The following is a 16,034-nucleotide window of genomic DNA, read 5'->3' on the forward strand; positions in this document are numbered from 1 at the left end:
AACTCAGAAATCCGCCTGCCTCTGCCTCCCGAGTGCTGGGATTAAAGGCGTGCGCCACCACGCCCGGCTTGAATGTTTTATTTTTAAGACAGGTTCTCACTGTCATCTGGACTGGTCATGTTGTGGCTGCTCTCAGGCCCACTGCCACCTCCTGTTCTAGTACCCACACATTCCACACTGCCTTACGCATTCTGGCTTCTGAGTCCTGTACTCTTTGGCTGGAACTTCGTACATAGTTGACGAATTTCTGGTCCTCTGCCTCCACCTCCCAAGAGCTGGTATTCCAGGCGTGTATACTCAACTCAGTTTGGAGGGTTAGAGATCGCACTTCTCCTATGTTAGGGAAGCTTTCTGTTGACTAACCTCCATCTCCAACCCTTGACTTCCAGGAGCACTGGAGTCATTTTACAGGATGTGTGTCAACTTGGATTTGTCCATTTCTTTTTTTCTTTTTTGGATTTTCGAGACAGGGTTTCTCTGTGTAGCCCTGGCTGTCCTGGAACTCACTTTGTAGACCCGGCTGGCCTCGAACTCAGAAATCCGCCTGCCTCTGCCTCCCGAGTGCTGGGATTAAAGGCGTGCGCCACCACGCCCGGCTTGAAAACTTTTTATTTGTAATGATAAGTAATATGCATAATGAAATTAGGAAAAATGTTTAACATGGTGACAGGTCTTACAGAGTATATAGAGTCTGAAAGGCCTTGGGAAGCTGAGGGTGTCTGGTCAGTTGGGTGCATCTGGATCCCTCTTGGAAGAGCTCTGGGCTGGGGTGTAGCTTGGTGGCAGGGTACCTGCCTTTCACCCTCGGGGTTCCTGGTGTGGTTCCTAGTCCTGCAAAGCAAGGCAGAACAAAGGAACCGGTAGCGCAGTTGTCCAGGGCTGTAGTTAACCAAATGCTCTGCTTTTCCTAAGTGCTGTGCCACCAAGCCACACCAGATCCCTCTTACTGTTCTTAGGTTTGCAAGGCACAGTGTGTTTACTAATTGTATGAGGCAAACGTCAGCCTTTTATAATAAATGTCAAGATTCCAAGATAAACCAACAGCATCAATAAACTGCCTTAAACACACCTAAAAATAGAAATTCAAAACCACATTTAGAAAAAAATAATTACTAAGTGGACATGGATCAAATGGAAGTATGTCTCTAAACTGTTAAGTGGTCGTTGGCGTCTGGGGTGGTGGCGAGCAGGCGCCTTCGGGTCAGTGCCGGTAACGGTAGGCAGAACCCTGGGTACTACTACACACCTTCCAAGTTACAGAGGAAGGCCTGGTAGCCTGAGGGGTGCTAGGATCTAGCATTTCACAGTGGAGAGCTGAGCTCGTTGCAGTGTGGCTGAACTTGCTAGGAGGTCATCGGACTTGACGGTTAATTTTTGTATTGCAGGCATCTTTTTAGAACAAAGGGAATGACACTTTAGAAGATGGATTTTAATCTTGAATACTAACCATTTTGAAATATCTTTTATAGAAATTAAAAGTCTCTTGAAGTTTTTCCTTAGAATTAAGTGGTAGATGAAGTTATGCAAGACTTTTGTTTGTTTCTTTTACCCTTTTAGTTTTGCCATTTTAGTGACTTAGCCCTGGCTAAGTCTGTCCTGGAACTCACTCTGTAGACCAGGCTAGCCTCCAACTCAGAGATCTGCCTGCTCTGCCTCGGGAGTGAGTGCTGGGATTAATGCACCAGCCATGGGTCCGAGTCTGAGTGCTCTCAGTGTTAACCCTGAGCTGACTCTCCACTCTGTTTGTTAGGACGATACCAGTGTGTGGAAGCATTTAGCAGCTCTCTCCCTTTGGCTCACTAAAAATCTTCTCTTTCTCTTCTCGGTGCCATTATATCTTAACACTGAGGATCAATACATGGAAGCAAAAACTGTAATCAGGAAAATTGATGCAGGGCTGAGCACTGGCTTGGTTTGAGGTGCAGCAGAGCAGAGCTCTGAGGACACGGAGGGAACCTGACCCCTGCTACTGATTGCCAGCAGACCCAGAAGCAGCTTTGAGAGAATGCCTGGTGTCTGTTTTCAGAGAAGAGAGGAGAGGCACCTCATCTGTTAGGCAGTAGCCATCCGGGGCCGAGACAGCAGCAGCACACTGAAACTCCTAATGCAGAGTTAACAGTCACAGCGCGGAAGTAAAGATGAGATACAGCACGCGGTAATGCAAAAAAGGAGGTGGGAGAAGAAAGGGAAGGAGGATGCAGCCGGGCAGGACACTGCGGCAGGTGTCCCTGACTCCTGCCCCAGCCGTGTGTAATTTGAGTTTGCTGCATGAGAAGAGCCAGGAATGAGCACTAGGTAGCTTCCAGGATGCTTGGCCTGGAGTAGCAGGATGTGGGCTCCAGGAGGCTGGGCGGGGACCCTCTCTGTATCCAGCGCTTGCTCAGCTGCCCTGGCCTCCACCCTGCCCCTGACTTAGGTTCATGTAACTTCTGTGTGCCTTAATAATGGCCGAAAAGCTCAGGAGTGCTGCCCTGGCTGCCTGGCAAGCTGCTTCAGGGGCCTCTGTGAAAAGGTGAAAGTTTCTCATCGACTCAGAATGCAGGTCAGAGTGCAGGAAGGGCAGCTCTATCATTCTGGCAATTGAACTGATGAAGGAGGAGGTGGAAAGCCACACCGTGTGTTTGTGGCCACAGTGTGGGACAGGGGCCTGGCACAGATGGAGAAGGCACTGAGATGTGGGTGGAGGACATGACTCTGGGCCCTGGTGCATGGCTGTGGTGGCTGGGCCAGGTGTCTGTCACCCCAGTAAGGACTGCTGCAGAGGTGGCAGGCACTGGCTATGTTTTGTGCACAGTGGTGAAAGTGTGTCAGAGCAAGCTGTCACCCACCCAAGGCCAGTCTTCATTTCCATGACAATGAGTAAGTGTCCTAAGGGTGAGTACATGGAGAACATCCCACTTGGCTGTCACCACAGTGCCTTGAGATAATTGTGGTGTCTGCCTCACTGAGCCTAGTTTACAATGAAACTTTGTCCTAGGTGTGAACAGGAACAGACAGGATCTGCAGGGCGTGGCCCTGACCCCAGTGATGGGGATGAGAAGGATGAGCCTGGCCTGCTTTCCTATCCCTTTGTCATGAGAGCATGGCTGCCTTTGCCTTGTGAGAACTGTCCGGTTTGCAGTGGGCTGGTGCTGGGTGAGCCTATTGTGGCTAGCCACTGAGTTGGCTAGGCTCCTGAGAAATCTATTGTCCTTGCCTTAGGATCACAGTAGAAGCATTGGCAAGCTTGATGCCTAAGGCTGTTGGATATGCTTTGTGTGGGAATGGGGGGTACAGACTGTGTGTGTGTGTGTGTGTGTGTGTGTGTGTGTGGCTTCTGCTTCTGCCTCCTGAGTGCTGAAATCAAAAGTGTGCATGTTTTGTTTTCTTGAACCTAGTTGTACGCAGAATCCATGCAACCTTGAGATGGTAATTAAATTAAGTGATAAAACTGCTTATATACTTGAGTTGGGGATTTGTAACCTTAAAAGGTCTAATAATTCATATGGTTATCTGGACGATAGATAGATAGATAGATTGATAGATAGATAGATGATAGATAGATACTGATAGATTGATAGATAGATAGATAGATAGATAGACAGACAGACAGACAGACAGACAGACAGAAAGAAAGAAAGGTTAGAGTTGGCTCAGTAGTTAAGAGAACTTTTTCTAGAAGATCTACATTTCGCTAACAAAATGTCTCTAATTCCAGTTCCAGGGTACCTGATGCCCTTTCTGTGGGCACATAATACATAGACACACAAGCAGGCAAAACGCTCATTCATGTAAAATAATCTAGTTGGCTGTAGTGGCGCACGCCTTTTATTCCAGCACTTGGGAGGCAGAGGCAGGTGGATCTCTGAATTCCAGGCCAGCCTGGTCTACAGAGCTAGTTCCAAGACAGCCTGTACTACATAGAGACCCTGTCTGATAGAGAGAGAGAAGGTAAGGTATATATGGCAAAGGATATAAGACATGATAGAACTAGGATATAAGGCGTGATGGAACTAGACATTCTTACTGAAGACAACTGAGAATGCTCTGAAATTATAAAGTCTTTTTTTTTTTTTAAACTGATAAGGCTGGAGAGATGGCTCAGTGGTTAAGAGCTCTGTGATCTTGGAGGTTACATCCACATTACCCAGATGGTGGCTGTAGTTCTATGGGATCTGATGTCCTCTTCTGACCTCTGTAGGCACCAGGCATGCATGTGATACACACACTCATAAAATAAATCTAAAAAAAACCCAAAAAAACAAAAAACAACCCCCCCCCCCAAATCCCCAAAACCAAAAGTTAAATTTGTACTATAGAGAGGCGCCTAGAGTCACGGGGAGAGGCGAAGCTTGGTGAGTGTGTATGCAGTGCCATTCTCCAGCACCCAAGGGACGGTAAGTCCAGGACTAGGTGTGGGAACTGCCTATCACACTCTTGTTTTGAGAGTGTTTGGGGGTAAGAGGTTCAGAATCAGAACATACCAAAATCATTGCCATCTGGGTTTGGCATTTAAGTCGCTGTGAAGAGACACCGTGACCAAAGCAACTCTTATAAAAGAAAATGTTTCATCGGGGCTGGCTTACAGGTTCAGAGGTTCAGCCCATTATCATCAAGGCAGGAAGCCTGGCAGTCCACAGGCAGACAGGGTGCTGGAGGAGGAGCTGAAGGTTCTACCTCTTGATCCACAGAGAGCCAAGAGGAGACTAGGTGGAACTCGAGCAGTAGGTGACCTCACAGCCTACACAATGACACTCTTCCTCCAGCCAGGCCACCTCTACTCCAGCACTGCCACACCTCCTAATACTATCACACACACACACACACACACACACACACACACCCCAATGGGCCAAGCATTCAAACACATGAATCTGTGGGCGCCATATCTATGCAAACCACCACCACTGGTCAGGTAGGAGAGCCCCTCAGGTGAGATTAAGTGGGTAAGGGTGATGGAGGAGCCTTGATTGTGGGTCATGCAAAGACTTCGTCCGGCTGCAGTGATTCCAGGAGGAAGCTGGTTTGTTCATGCTTCAAATTATAAATAACTTTACAAAACAAGATAATCGGCACATACAGATAAAAGATAAACACATGCGTAAATGTAGACAGTATGAGCGAGAACACCTGCCGAGGCTGGAGATTTTAATTACTGGAGACCAGCAAGTATTATTTCAGGCTTGAACAAATAACAGATTTTTAGGGGTAAGAGACCATAAATGTGACAAGGGATCAGTGGATGGGGGGTAAGTTAGAAGAAATGTAGTTGAGCACAGAGGTAAAAGTGACAAGTGACAAGATGGCAGGTGACTCCAGGGGATAAAGTGACATTTACTGTACAGTGAACCCGAACCTGACAGGGTCTCACTCTGTAGCCCAGGCTGGCCTCAGACTCTGATCTCCCTGCCTCTGGCTCCTGGCTGAAGCCGAGTCTTCCCGGGAGATGGAGGCTGCAGAGTCTGCAGGTCTGACTGCTGAGTTCCCCCAGACACACTAGCCCATAGCAGAGAGGCGCCGTGAGGAGCTGACACACACTAGCCCATAGCAGAGAGGCGCCGTGAGGAGCCGACACTGAGGGGAAGGAAGTCTGCACCTGACACTCAGTAAAGCCGTAGAAAGCAAAGACCGAGCACCTTAGGGATACCCAGGGGTTAGATAGCGTGGGCTTATCTTCAGAGGCACTGCTGGTGGCTTTCCAGTGGACGGCGACATCTCATGACTCCAGAAGAGATGAAACGGCTTCAGTGTGCAGAACAGACGTAACCATTACACTAAGTCTCCGTTCCAGTGAAAATCCCCCACAAAAAAAGAATTTTTAGTGAACAAAACCAGTTTGTCACTGGAAGAAAATTCTGAAGGATTAATGGCAGGCAGAGGAAATATCTGAAATGCACGAATAAGCAAAGCAGGGCTGGAGAGATGGCTCGGCGTTTACGAGCACTGACTGCTCTTGCAGAGGACCTGGGTTCAATTCCTGGCACACACATGACAGCTCACAACTTTCTACAGCTGTAGGTCGAGGGGATTTCACACTGTCTTCTGGCTACTACAGGCATACATATGGTGTACATACATGGTTACATGCAAGAACACTTACAAATAAATATTTATTAAATAAATAAATAACGAAAGCAAGCAAACACATGGTCAGTAAGATGATTCAGCAGGTAAAGTCCTTTAACCACCAAGCCTGGTGACTTGAATTAGGTCTCTAGGAGCCACATGGTGGAAGGAGAAAACATTTCTTCAAGTTGTCCTCGGACTTCCACATATCCTCTGTGGCACATCCCTACCCCTCCACTAAATAAACAAATAGTAGGACAGAACATAAAGACAGAAACCAGAGCTAAGTAATGGAGGTGGTGACGTCACCATGACAATTTCCAGAATTCAAGGGAAGAACCAGGTTGGGAAAGATTGGATGCAAGTAGCATCCACCACCAGCAGATGTTGGACGTTATCATCGATGCTTATGATGGGGGGAGGATCTAAAGTAAAGATGCTTCAGAAAGAAAGCAGCGTAGCTCTCCTAAACACCGGTAACTCTGATGCCGTTAGTGCATTTAGACATTCCTGGTGTAAGTGATGATTTAGCAGCTGTGAAGATGTCCGGGCTGTTGGTTTCAGTTCTGAGATTTTTTTTTTTGTTTTTTGTTTTTGTTTTTTTTTTGTTTTTTTTTGTTTTGTTTTGGTTTTTTGAGACAGGGTTTCTCTGTGTAGCCCTGGCTGTCCTAGAACTCACTTTTGTAGACCAGGCAGGCCTCGAACTCAGAAATCCGCCTGCCTCTGCCTCCCAAGTGCTGGGATTAAAGGCGTACGCCACCACTGCCCAGCTCCCGACTGAAGGGTTTAATGAAAGCACAGGAGTTGCAGACTGACTCAGTCCCCTTTGTGTACAAAAGATACACCCGGGTCTAGTCCTGGCCTCAGCAGCTTCTGGGAAAAGATGGGGAGAGACACAGTCACCAGGGGACGGGGCTCTGTCAGTGGCTGCAGAGGAAGATCGCTCAGGAACTTGCTTCTTGGGGTAACAAAGATCAGGCCGGTGAGATACGAGTCTTCCTGCTCCCCAGGCCTGGCTGACCCCTGCCTGTCTCCACAGTCAGCAGCACGTTCCTTCCCTTCAAGGACCGACCCTCCACAGCGGTTCCACCAGTGAAGTCAGGCTGCAGGTGGTGGGTGAGACCTGGGAGCTGTTGGTGGGGTGTTATTTGTCTCCCATTAGACAAAAAAATAAATGTATTCTTTGAGAATTTCATACTTGTTTGTCCTTATATATAATGAGTGTTGATTATGAATGTTGATTATGTCTCTCTCCTTTCTTATTTTTCTTTTTCTTTTTTTTTTTTTTTGAGACAGTCTCACTATGTCGCCCTGACTGGCCTGGAACTCGCTCACAGGGATCTGCCTGCCTTTTTCTCCCAGAGTTCAGGGATTAATGGCTTTCCGGTTTCTTAAAGCACATCAAGGTGACTTTAGGGCAGGTTTATGACAAGTGAGTCTTGAAGCCAGCAGTAGATTAAAAAAAAAATTAATCCCACTTTTTTGTTCTGATTCCAGTTGGGGCCACATGGCTTTGACAGAACCCTGTATGTGTAAAATGAGAACATCACTTAGATATTTATTTATCCCCCTTGCTGGGAGGTTTAAAAAATAATGAGCTTTCAGAAATACTGGTGAGTTATTGTAGGTGAGTGTGACTATGGAAAAAAATAGTATTAGGTCATTTTACCTCTTTCTATAGCCCACACTTTACACAGATTTATCCAAGAGAAAAGGGGCCAGCCCAGGTTTTCCTGTGTGCTCTCAGATTGCTGGCTTGTGACTTCATCTCTTCCTCCGGCTCCAGTCATGAGGGGGCCCTTGTTTTACAGACAATTCGTGTTTGTTTGTAACTGTGATGGTGGTGGGCGCTGTGGGTGATGCGGTTTTCAGTACCAAGCCTTCCTCCTAAGTGGGTATAAGTGGGTACCTGGTGGTACCCGAGTCTAGTGGACCTTGGTTCCTGAGGTCGAGGTAGGCTCCGTCAGACGCCAGCCTTGACTAACGGGCCAGTCTTCCTCTGGGAGTGAGGGAAGGGTTTTCCTGTGTTCCACAAAGCATTGTGGGAGCTCACAGCTCTGCAAGTGCTCCTCTGGAGTCCTGGGTCACACACAGAGGGAGGTTAGAACAACAGGATTTCAGTCACCCTTCCTTTAGTTCATGCTATGAGAAACAGTGTTTAAAATAGAATCTATTTAAGTTGAGAGGAATAATGTTAACAGGCATATCATTTGCATACTTTTTATAGAAAAGCAGTTTGGTCTCGTGTTTGGTTTAGGTTTTACCTCAGACTGTCTCCTTGTGTCCCCCTGTCACCTGCCCGTGGAGTGGCTGTGTGATGTCCTTTTGTTCTTGCTTCTAAATTAATTTTGGCAAAATAGTATAAAAATTTCAGCTTCGTCTGATCTCCAAGGGTTGGGTTCTCTGACATTTCTATTCATATTATTAGCTGTGTATTTCTGCGCCACTTGTGTGTATCTGCGTGGGCAGAAAACACCTTGGACTGGGTTCGTACTGAAGAGCTAAACATCCTAAGAGAGAATGGGCTGCAAGGAAATGAATGCCTTGGCGGTTTGCGCTGATCAGAGCATATTTTTATTAATCGGACAAGGAAGGACCCTCAGCCCTCCCCCAGTCTCTCTGTCTCTCTCCATGGAGTGCCTCGGTCCGATCATGAGTGGAGCTATGTCTGGAAGGCGGGTCCAAACGAGTGGGCGGAGACGACGTTAGTGGTTGATCCGAGCGACAGTGGGCGGTGATGACGACGACGTAGGGCGGTCTGACGACGCTGCATTCTGGGAGATCTGGGGAGGTCTTCTCAGTGGCAATCCTGTCTGTCTGCAAGGGGCGCAATATAATGTTTAGAGGGAGAGTGGTTAGTGGAGGTGAGAGACCCCAACAATTAGCCACCTGAAGGTGTTTGGTTTGGCGTTTGTTTGTTTGAGACAGGGTTTCTCTGTGTAGCCCTAGCTGTCCTGGAACTCACTCTGTAGAGCAGGTCAGCCTCGAACTCAGAGATCTAATCTGCCTCTGCCTGCCGATGGTGTTAAAGTTACCCGAGTTTTATTCCTTTCCAGCCTCTCCCCTCTGTTCCCACTTCCCAGCCATTCTACTTCAGTCTCTGGATTTGAGTCCTCCAGGCCCGCTGTGGGACTAGAGTCACGTGGGGTTTGCCCTTTCGCGGTGGTCATTTCATTTGCAGGACTCCCAAGTATTACAGCATGAATAATGTCTTAGTTACTTCTCGATGGCCATGACAAGCACCGAGGCAACTTATAAAAGGAAAGCATTTAATATGGGGTTCATGGTTCCAGCGGTTTAGAGTGCCTGGCCATCATGGCAGGGAGCATGCTGGCCGGTGGGCAGGTGGGCTGGTGGGCAGGTGGGCAGGTGGCAGGCATGTGGGCAGGCGGCCTGGGAGGCAGGTGGGCAGGCGGGCAGGTAGGTGGGCAGACAGGGTGCGGGGTGCTGGAGCTGGGAATTTGTACTTGCTCCACAGGCGTGAGGCAGAGAGAGATCTAGCTAATTGAGAACAGCTTGGCCTTTTGAAATCTCAAAGCCCACCCCCAATGACATCTCCTCCAACAAGGCCACACCTCCTCCTCCTCATTAAACAGTTCCATCCACTGGGGACCAAGCATTCAAATGAAAGAGCCAGTGGGGACCATTTGCATTCAGACCACCACAGATGCGAATCCCCTTCGTCTTTTTTCTTTTGGAGACAGTGTCATTAGCCCAGACAGGCCTTGCATTTACAGTGTCCAAGGATCCTATCGAAACCCCTGCCCCTGCCCCTGCCCCTGCCCCTGCCCCTGCCTCTTAGTGGTGGGACCACAGGTGTGCACAAGACGGGCTGGAACCCGGGCCTTCATTCGGTCCAGGAAGGCACTCTCGAAACAGAGCCATGCCTCCAGCCCAGTGTTCTGTTTGTAAAGACACAGTGATGTTTGTTACCTGCATAGATCACATGTTGCTAATTCCAGCCACCGTTAGACTGTTAGAACGCCATGAATCTGAGAGCACAAATCATGTTGCAGTCCCAGAAGTATAGTGGCTAGACTGCATAATTCTCTTTTGAGTTTTTTTTTTTTTTTTTTTTTAAAGGAATTGTTATCCAAAGCAGCAGTTTGAAGTGTTCCAATCCTCTCCACATCTTTCCTAGCTGTTACTATCTTATGTTTTTGTTGTTTGAAATTCCTATGAGCCGTCTTGTTGATACCATAGAACCAAAAACTATGCCTGAAGAGAGTAATGTGCTGTGATAGGAGTCACAGGTGCCACCCAGGGCCCTGTAGCCTGTTCCCTTAGAGAAGCTTGGCTCAGCCTCAGTAACGCCACCTGCTCTTTCTGTGGGTGCACACAGGGGAGAGGCAGAAGTCTGTGGCTTGCCTGTGAATTTGGATCACGAAGTGTGGCTGCTCTCCCCGGAGAGGATGTCACTGGGTCTGGGTGCCATCTGGGTTTAGTTGGGGTGTGATGGCTGAGCTAATTTTGCAGAAATGACACGCCACGGGAAGTTGAGCATGTATCTTAAAGAAAGGAGTTTGGGCAGCTATGGAACTATAAATGTCATGGGTCTTCAACATTCACCTCCCTGTGTTTTCCTCTTGCAGGAATCATGGCCCAAGTAGCGATGTCCGCGTTACCTGCGGAAGATGAGGAGTCGTCAGAGAGCAGGATGGTGGTGACGTTCCTCATGTCTGCCCTCGAGTCCATGGTGAGACTCTGTGGCTCTGCTGGTAGTTTCTGTGAAACATTAACTAAACGAAGTAACTCCTTTCTTAGATGCTGGGGTTGAGCGGTCCCTGGGTCTCGTGTGGTAGACCAGTGCTCTCCCTGGAGCCTATTATTATTTTGAGGCCATCCAACCTTGCACTTTCTGATCCTTTTGTCTCAGTCTCCAAAATGTTAGGACTACCAGCAGGCAAGCACTCTTCCAACTGAGCTACACCCTCCCAGTCCCAAGGTGGCAGCTTTGGAGTCATACTTTCCTACCAGGTTTTTTTTTTTTTTTTTTTTTTTTTTTGGTTTTTTGAGACAGGGTTTCTCTGTATAGCCCTGGCTGTCCTGGAACTCACTCTGTAGATCAGGCTGCCAGGCTGGCCTCAAACTCAGAAATCCGCCTGCCTCTGCCTCCCAAGTGCTGGGATTAAAGGCGTGCGCCACCACCGCCTGGCTCCTACCATGTTTTTTTATAGAACAATGCTGTGCTGGGAGTCAAGCCAGGCGTGGTCCAGCATTGTGCTCCATGCCCTACACATCCCCAGCCCTCAGGTTCTTCAGGAGGTTTAATTCCATCAGGAAGCTTTCGTAAAGTCAGCATTTTGGAAACGGAGGCAGGAGGATCTTTTTTGTGTTCTAGCACACTTTGGGCTATATAATGAGACCCTGTCTTAATATACCAAGAAAAACTCCAAAGATGCCAAACACTTAGGTGTGGAATTGCCTTATGAGCGGGCTTCAGATCTGCTCTCAGGTGGTGGCACTAATTCCTCGGGCTCCTAGTCCACCTAGCAGTGCCTCACTACGACTACAGTTTCTGTCTTCCCCAGCACAACACCCTTTCCCTGCCAGTTCTTCTTGGCCGCAGAGGCAGCTGACCCTTGGGACGCCACCTTCCCTAAGGCCTCACAGGGTGTACGTCTGCAGATCGGAGTTTGTATCTTGAGGAATCTTACCTTGTGTGTGTGTTCCTGCTTTCATTCTTCCTGTAAATTGTTTTTGTTGTTGTTTTGATTTTGCTTGCCCCCCAACTCCCTTTTAGAACTAGATACAGAATCTACTTTCACTTAATTTAAAGATATGAGTGACACTTGCGTCCTGATTGTATATTAAGACACTTTTTAAGTGTTAGGTTTTTAGATTTATCTAGAAAGAAACAGTGCTTTTAAATAGCTATATATAGTGTAATGTTGCCTGTTTTTGTTTCAGTGTAAAGAGCTGGCCAAGTCCAAGGCTGAGGTGGCCTGCATTGCTGTGTATGAGACGGACGTGTTTGTCGTTGGAACTGAAAGAGGGCGTGCTTTTGTCAATACCAGAAAAGACTTCCAAAAAGATTTTGTGAAGTATTGTAAGTGCGGTGTTTTAATTTTTTGTAGTTTGCGAGTTTTAAATACAATTATTTTTATTTGTATTTATTTATTTATTTATTTTTTGGTTTTTTTGAGACAGGGTTTCTCTGTATAGCCCTGGCTGTGCTGGAACTCACTTTGTAGACCAGGCTGGCCTCGAACTCAGAAATCCGCCTGCCTCTGCTTCCCGAGTGCTGGGATTAAAGGCGTGCGCCACCATGCCTGGCTAAATACAATTATTTTTAGATACAGCATCTTAAGCTTTCTAAGAATGAATCACACCCAAAAAAGACAGAAGGTGTGACCTGTGTATTTGTGGGAGTGGGTCAAGACAAGCCACTAAAGTGGTCATGTTGGAGGAGGTGTGAGGCAGGTGCTGTGGGTGCTGTCTGTGGGGGACGCAAGGAACTGAACAACTTTGTAAGACAAAAGACCAAGTTGCGGAGACTCAGGCTGTGAGAACCATGAGGCTCCAAGCTTGTTAAAGGAACAATGTCTTGGGGGTTTTATAGGGCAATTTGGTCTCCCCTTTCCCCTACTGGTCCTGTTTAGACACCAGCCTCCAAACCTTCCTACTGTTTCTCTTGGAGGTTTCCCGGGATCAAGAAGCCAGCATCTCAGGGCTGCTTGCTCACCTGTGGTCCCTGCTGTTGGGGGCAGGTGATAACCTCTAGCTGCGTCATGGTGGAATCTCTGGGTACAGGTCTTAGAAAAAGCGCACTCTCATGACGTGGCTCCCGGTGCTGGTTCAGCGTGCTATGGCAACATTGTGGTAGGCACCAAAAGATGGAGTTATCCAGGGCTCCATCTTCAGGACCAGCTCTAGAAATGTAGTGGAGAAGAGAATGCTAGAGGCTGCTACAGTAGCCCAGCTCGGGTGATTGTTCCCAGGAAAGTCCTGTGTGCGACTAGCAGTCAGTCTGAGTGAGGAGTCCAGGATCTGGTTTCATGCACAGGGTATAGCTTCTACAGACGGAGAGGCAAGAAAATTCACTGTTGGCAAACGGAACCAGGCCTCTGTCTTTGGCCTGCAGGTAGGCACTGCAATGTTGAATTGGGCTATGGTCATGATGTCCTATTATCGGAGTAGCACTTTTCTTATCAAGAAGAGAATCATTAGAGAGGAATATTGCCTAAATAAACCTCACATGGATTAAAGCCTAATGCCAGGGAGTGCGATCCCTTAAACTGTTGAAGCAACATGCCAGCCATCCTCCGCGCCTGCGCTTTCCTCCTTGGGTGTTAAAAACCACACAGGTGGCCAGAGTTACCACTTCATGGTTTTACTTCAAAGGCCACCACGTAAGGACCTGGTCTTCAGGGCTCCTATGGGCTTGAGAGATGTCTGTCTCAAAGGCCATACTTGGTCATGGCTTGGCTTGCAATCATGGGACATTTCCCTGTGTATTGACCCTCTTCTTTGTAAGCTAGCCACTGGTTAGAGTCACCAGGTGGGGTCTCCGTGGCGTCTCCTGAGCAAAAGGACAGTGTATACATATTTTCTCATTCATTCACTCGTTATTTTGAGACGGGGTTTTTCCTGTTGTAGCCTTGTTTGTCCTGGAACTCACTCTGTAGACCAGGCTGGCCTCGAACGCATAGAGATCTACCTGCCCCTGCCTCCTTAGTGCTGGGATCAAAGGCGTGTGCCATGCCCCCATGCCCAGCTGTGACTCCCCACAGTTATCGGACATTTTGAGAGATGCCCTAGTCTTGGGGACCTACTTAACCATGGAAGGCAAGGGGGGAGATATTCTCTCTTTTGATCTCTCTGACCGAATTGGCATAGCCTCTGACACCCAGAAGGTCACTTACGCCCTTGTACTTGTAACCACTGTGTCACAGTTAGATAAAGCTTGGCAAAAATGAAAGAGATAAGTGAGCCAGTCCTTGTAATAGTTACTGAGAGCAGACTAATAATTCCGCGATTTGAGCAGAAGTTATCAGTGTATTGAACTTGGACCTTTCGCATACCTGATAGAACTTGGCTACCTGGAGCCATCTTGTGAGACAAAGCACACTGACAAATGTACAGTCAGCAAGCCCAGCTGGGATGCTCTTTTATGGGTCAGTACAGCTGATGGGTTTGGAAGATGTTCCGTGGTATTACCTTAATAAAGAACCGTGGAAGCCCAGCTACAGAGATGATAAGTCAGTAATACAGTGTTCATGCTGTTAAACTGGGCTGCTTGGCATGTGCCCAGGGAAAGCTCAGACAACACCAAGGCCACCTTTAATTGGTACTTAAAGAGTGTTGTAGCCATCTTTATGTTTTGAGTGAGTGTCAGTAACAGACGCACAAAAGGCATTGCTCCTCAGTAAAACTGAACCTAGTGGGTTATGCCAGATAGGAGATTGGCCATGGAGTCCGGTGGCAGCTGGCTGGACCCCAACATCTGACTGTGCTCCTTAAACCCAGGATAGGTTTTCCCAGGGGAGTCTTGTCACCTGCTGGGTCTTGCCCTGGAAACAGGGATGGATAGCTTTCCTTTCAGACTCTTTAACTTTTATAAGGTTAGGGTTGGGAACACCAGAGAGAAGGTAGAGAGGGTCGTTTGTTTGATTTGTGAGGTCTGTCTTTGTATCCCTGGCTGGCCTGGAACTGGCTTTGGAGACTAAAGATCTCAGTCTCCGAGGTCTCCCTGCTTCTGCCTCCCCAGGGTTAGTTAGTTAGAGGCATGAGCTTCCGTGCCCAGGCATAGAGAGCTATGTTTTAGGCGTTGTATCATTAAGTATGTCAACCCTGGGGACAGGGTCAGGGGACGCATGTGAATGGTGCTGTGCCAAGGCCAGGGCAGCAGCAGCCACTGTGTCTATGCTAGGTCACACTCTTGACAAAGCAAAACCATAAGACCTGTCTGTCAGATCCGAGTGTGAGGGCCCGAGGGCCAGCAGGGCTTGCAGATAGCCTCGGTTAGTTAAGTCATTTAACTCCCTACTGTTCCTTCAAGTTTTCTGTCTTCAGCCGGACGTGGTGGCGCACGCCTTTAATCCCAGCACTCGGGAGGCAGAGGCAGGTGGATTTCTGAGTTCAAGGCCAGCCTGGTCTACACAGTGAGTTCCAGGATAGCCAGGGCTACACAGAGAAACCCTGTCTCAAAAAAACCAAAAACCAAAAAAATAAAAGTCCTCTGTCTTCTTCCTTCTTCCCTCTTTAGCCAGTCTCATTGTGCAGGCTTTGAACTCTGTTCCCACCATCTTAGCCTCCAGAGCATTTTTAGTCCTTCTGGGGTTGGGGCTGGCAGTGTCTCAGTGTTAGCACACGGAATTCTGCGTCCAATCTCTAGGACAGAAAGGACGCTGCATTCCACCCGTGTCCCTACTTACAATCTTGGTATCTTGATTTTTCTGGTAAAATTTGAACCCTGGTTATGTTAGTTCATTTATTTATGTAGACAGGGTCTCATATGTGACCTTGGACTTGCTTTGCATCAAAGGAGGGCCTTGAATTCCTGATCCCCATGGAGGTTGAACCCCAGGCTCCAAGCGTGATTGGCAAACACCAGCTGGGCTCCGTGCCTAGCCCTGGTGTCTTGAGCTACAGTCTCATGTGGCACCCCTGGATGACTGCCAAACCGCCTTTTTTTTTTTTTTTTTTGAGACAGGGTTTCTCTGTGTAGCCCTGGCTGTCCCGGAACTCACTCTGTAGACCAGGCTGGCCTTGAACTCAGAAATCCACCTGCTTCGGCCTCCTGAGTGCTGGGATCAAAGGCGTGCGCCACCACGCCCGGCTTTTTTTTTTTTTTTTTTAAGATTTTATTTTTATTTTATATATGTGAGGTTTTGTGTCTCCCCATATGTCTATGGACCACATGTGTGCACTGCCCACAGAGGTCAGAAGAGGGCAGTGTGGATTCTTTGGATGGGAATTCCAGAGAGTCTCGGGCCCTCCTGTGGGTGCTGGCAGCACTCTTAGCTGTTGCACTGTCTCTCCAGCCC

At 48.0% G+C, this 16,034-nt stretch overlaps 1 protein-coding gene across 14 annotated transcripts in view; it reads left to right on the forward strand.

The window, feature by feature from the left end:
* Positions 1–16,034, forward strand: part of Gtf2i (general transcription factor IIi) — a 77,459-nt gene that overhangs the window by 8,876 nt on the left and 52,549 nt on the right. For all 14 annotated transcript variants that reach the window (XM_029533461.1, XM_029533463.1, XM_029533465.1 and 11 more), the window contains exons 2-3: positions 10,638–10,741; positions 11,956–12,094. In XM_029533461.1, the coding sequence (XP_029389321.1) occupies positions 10,643–10,741; positions 11,956–12,094 (238 nt within the window). In that variant the 5' untranslated portion in view covers positions 10,638–10,642. The remainder of the gene's footprint in view (positions 1–10,637; positions 10,742–11,955; positions 12,095–16,034) is intronic.

Source organism: Mus pahari, chromosome 23 (assembly GCF_900095145.1).
Source record: "Mus pahari chromosome 23, PAHARI_EIJ_v1.1, whole genome shotgun sequence".
Lineage (NCBI taxonomy): Eukaryota > Metazoa > Chordata > Mammalia > Rodentia > Muridae > Mus > Mus pahari.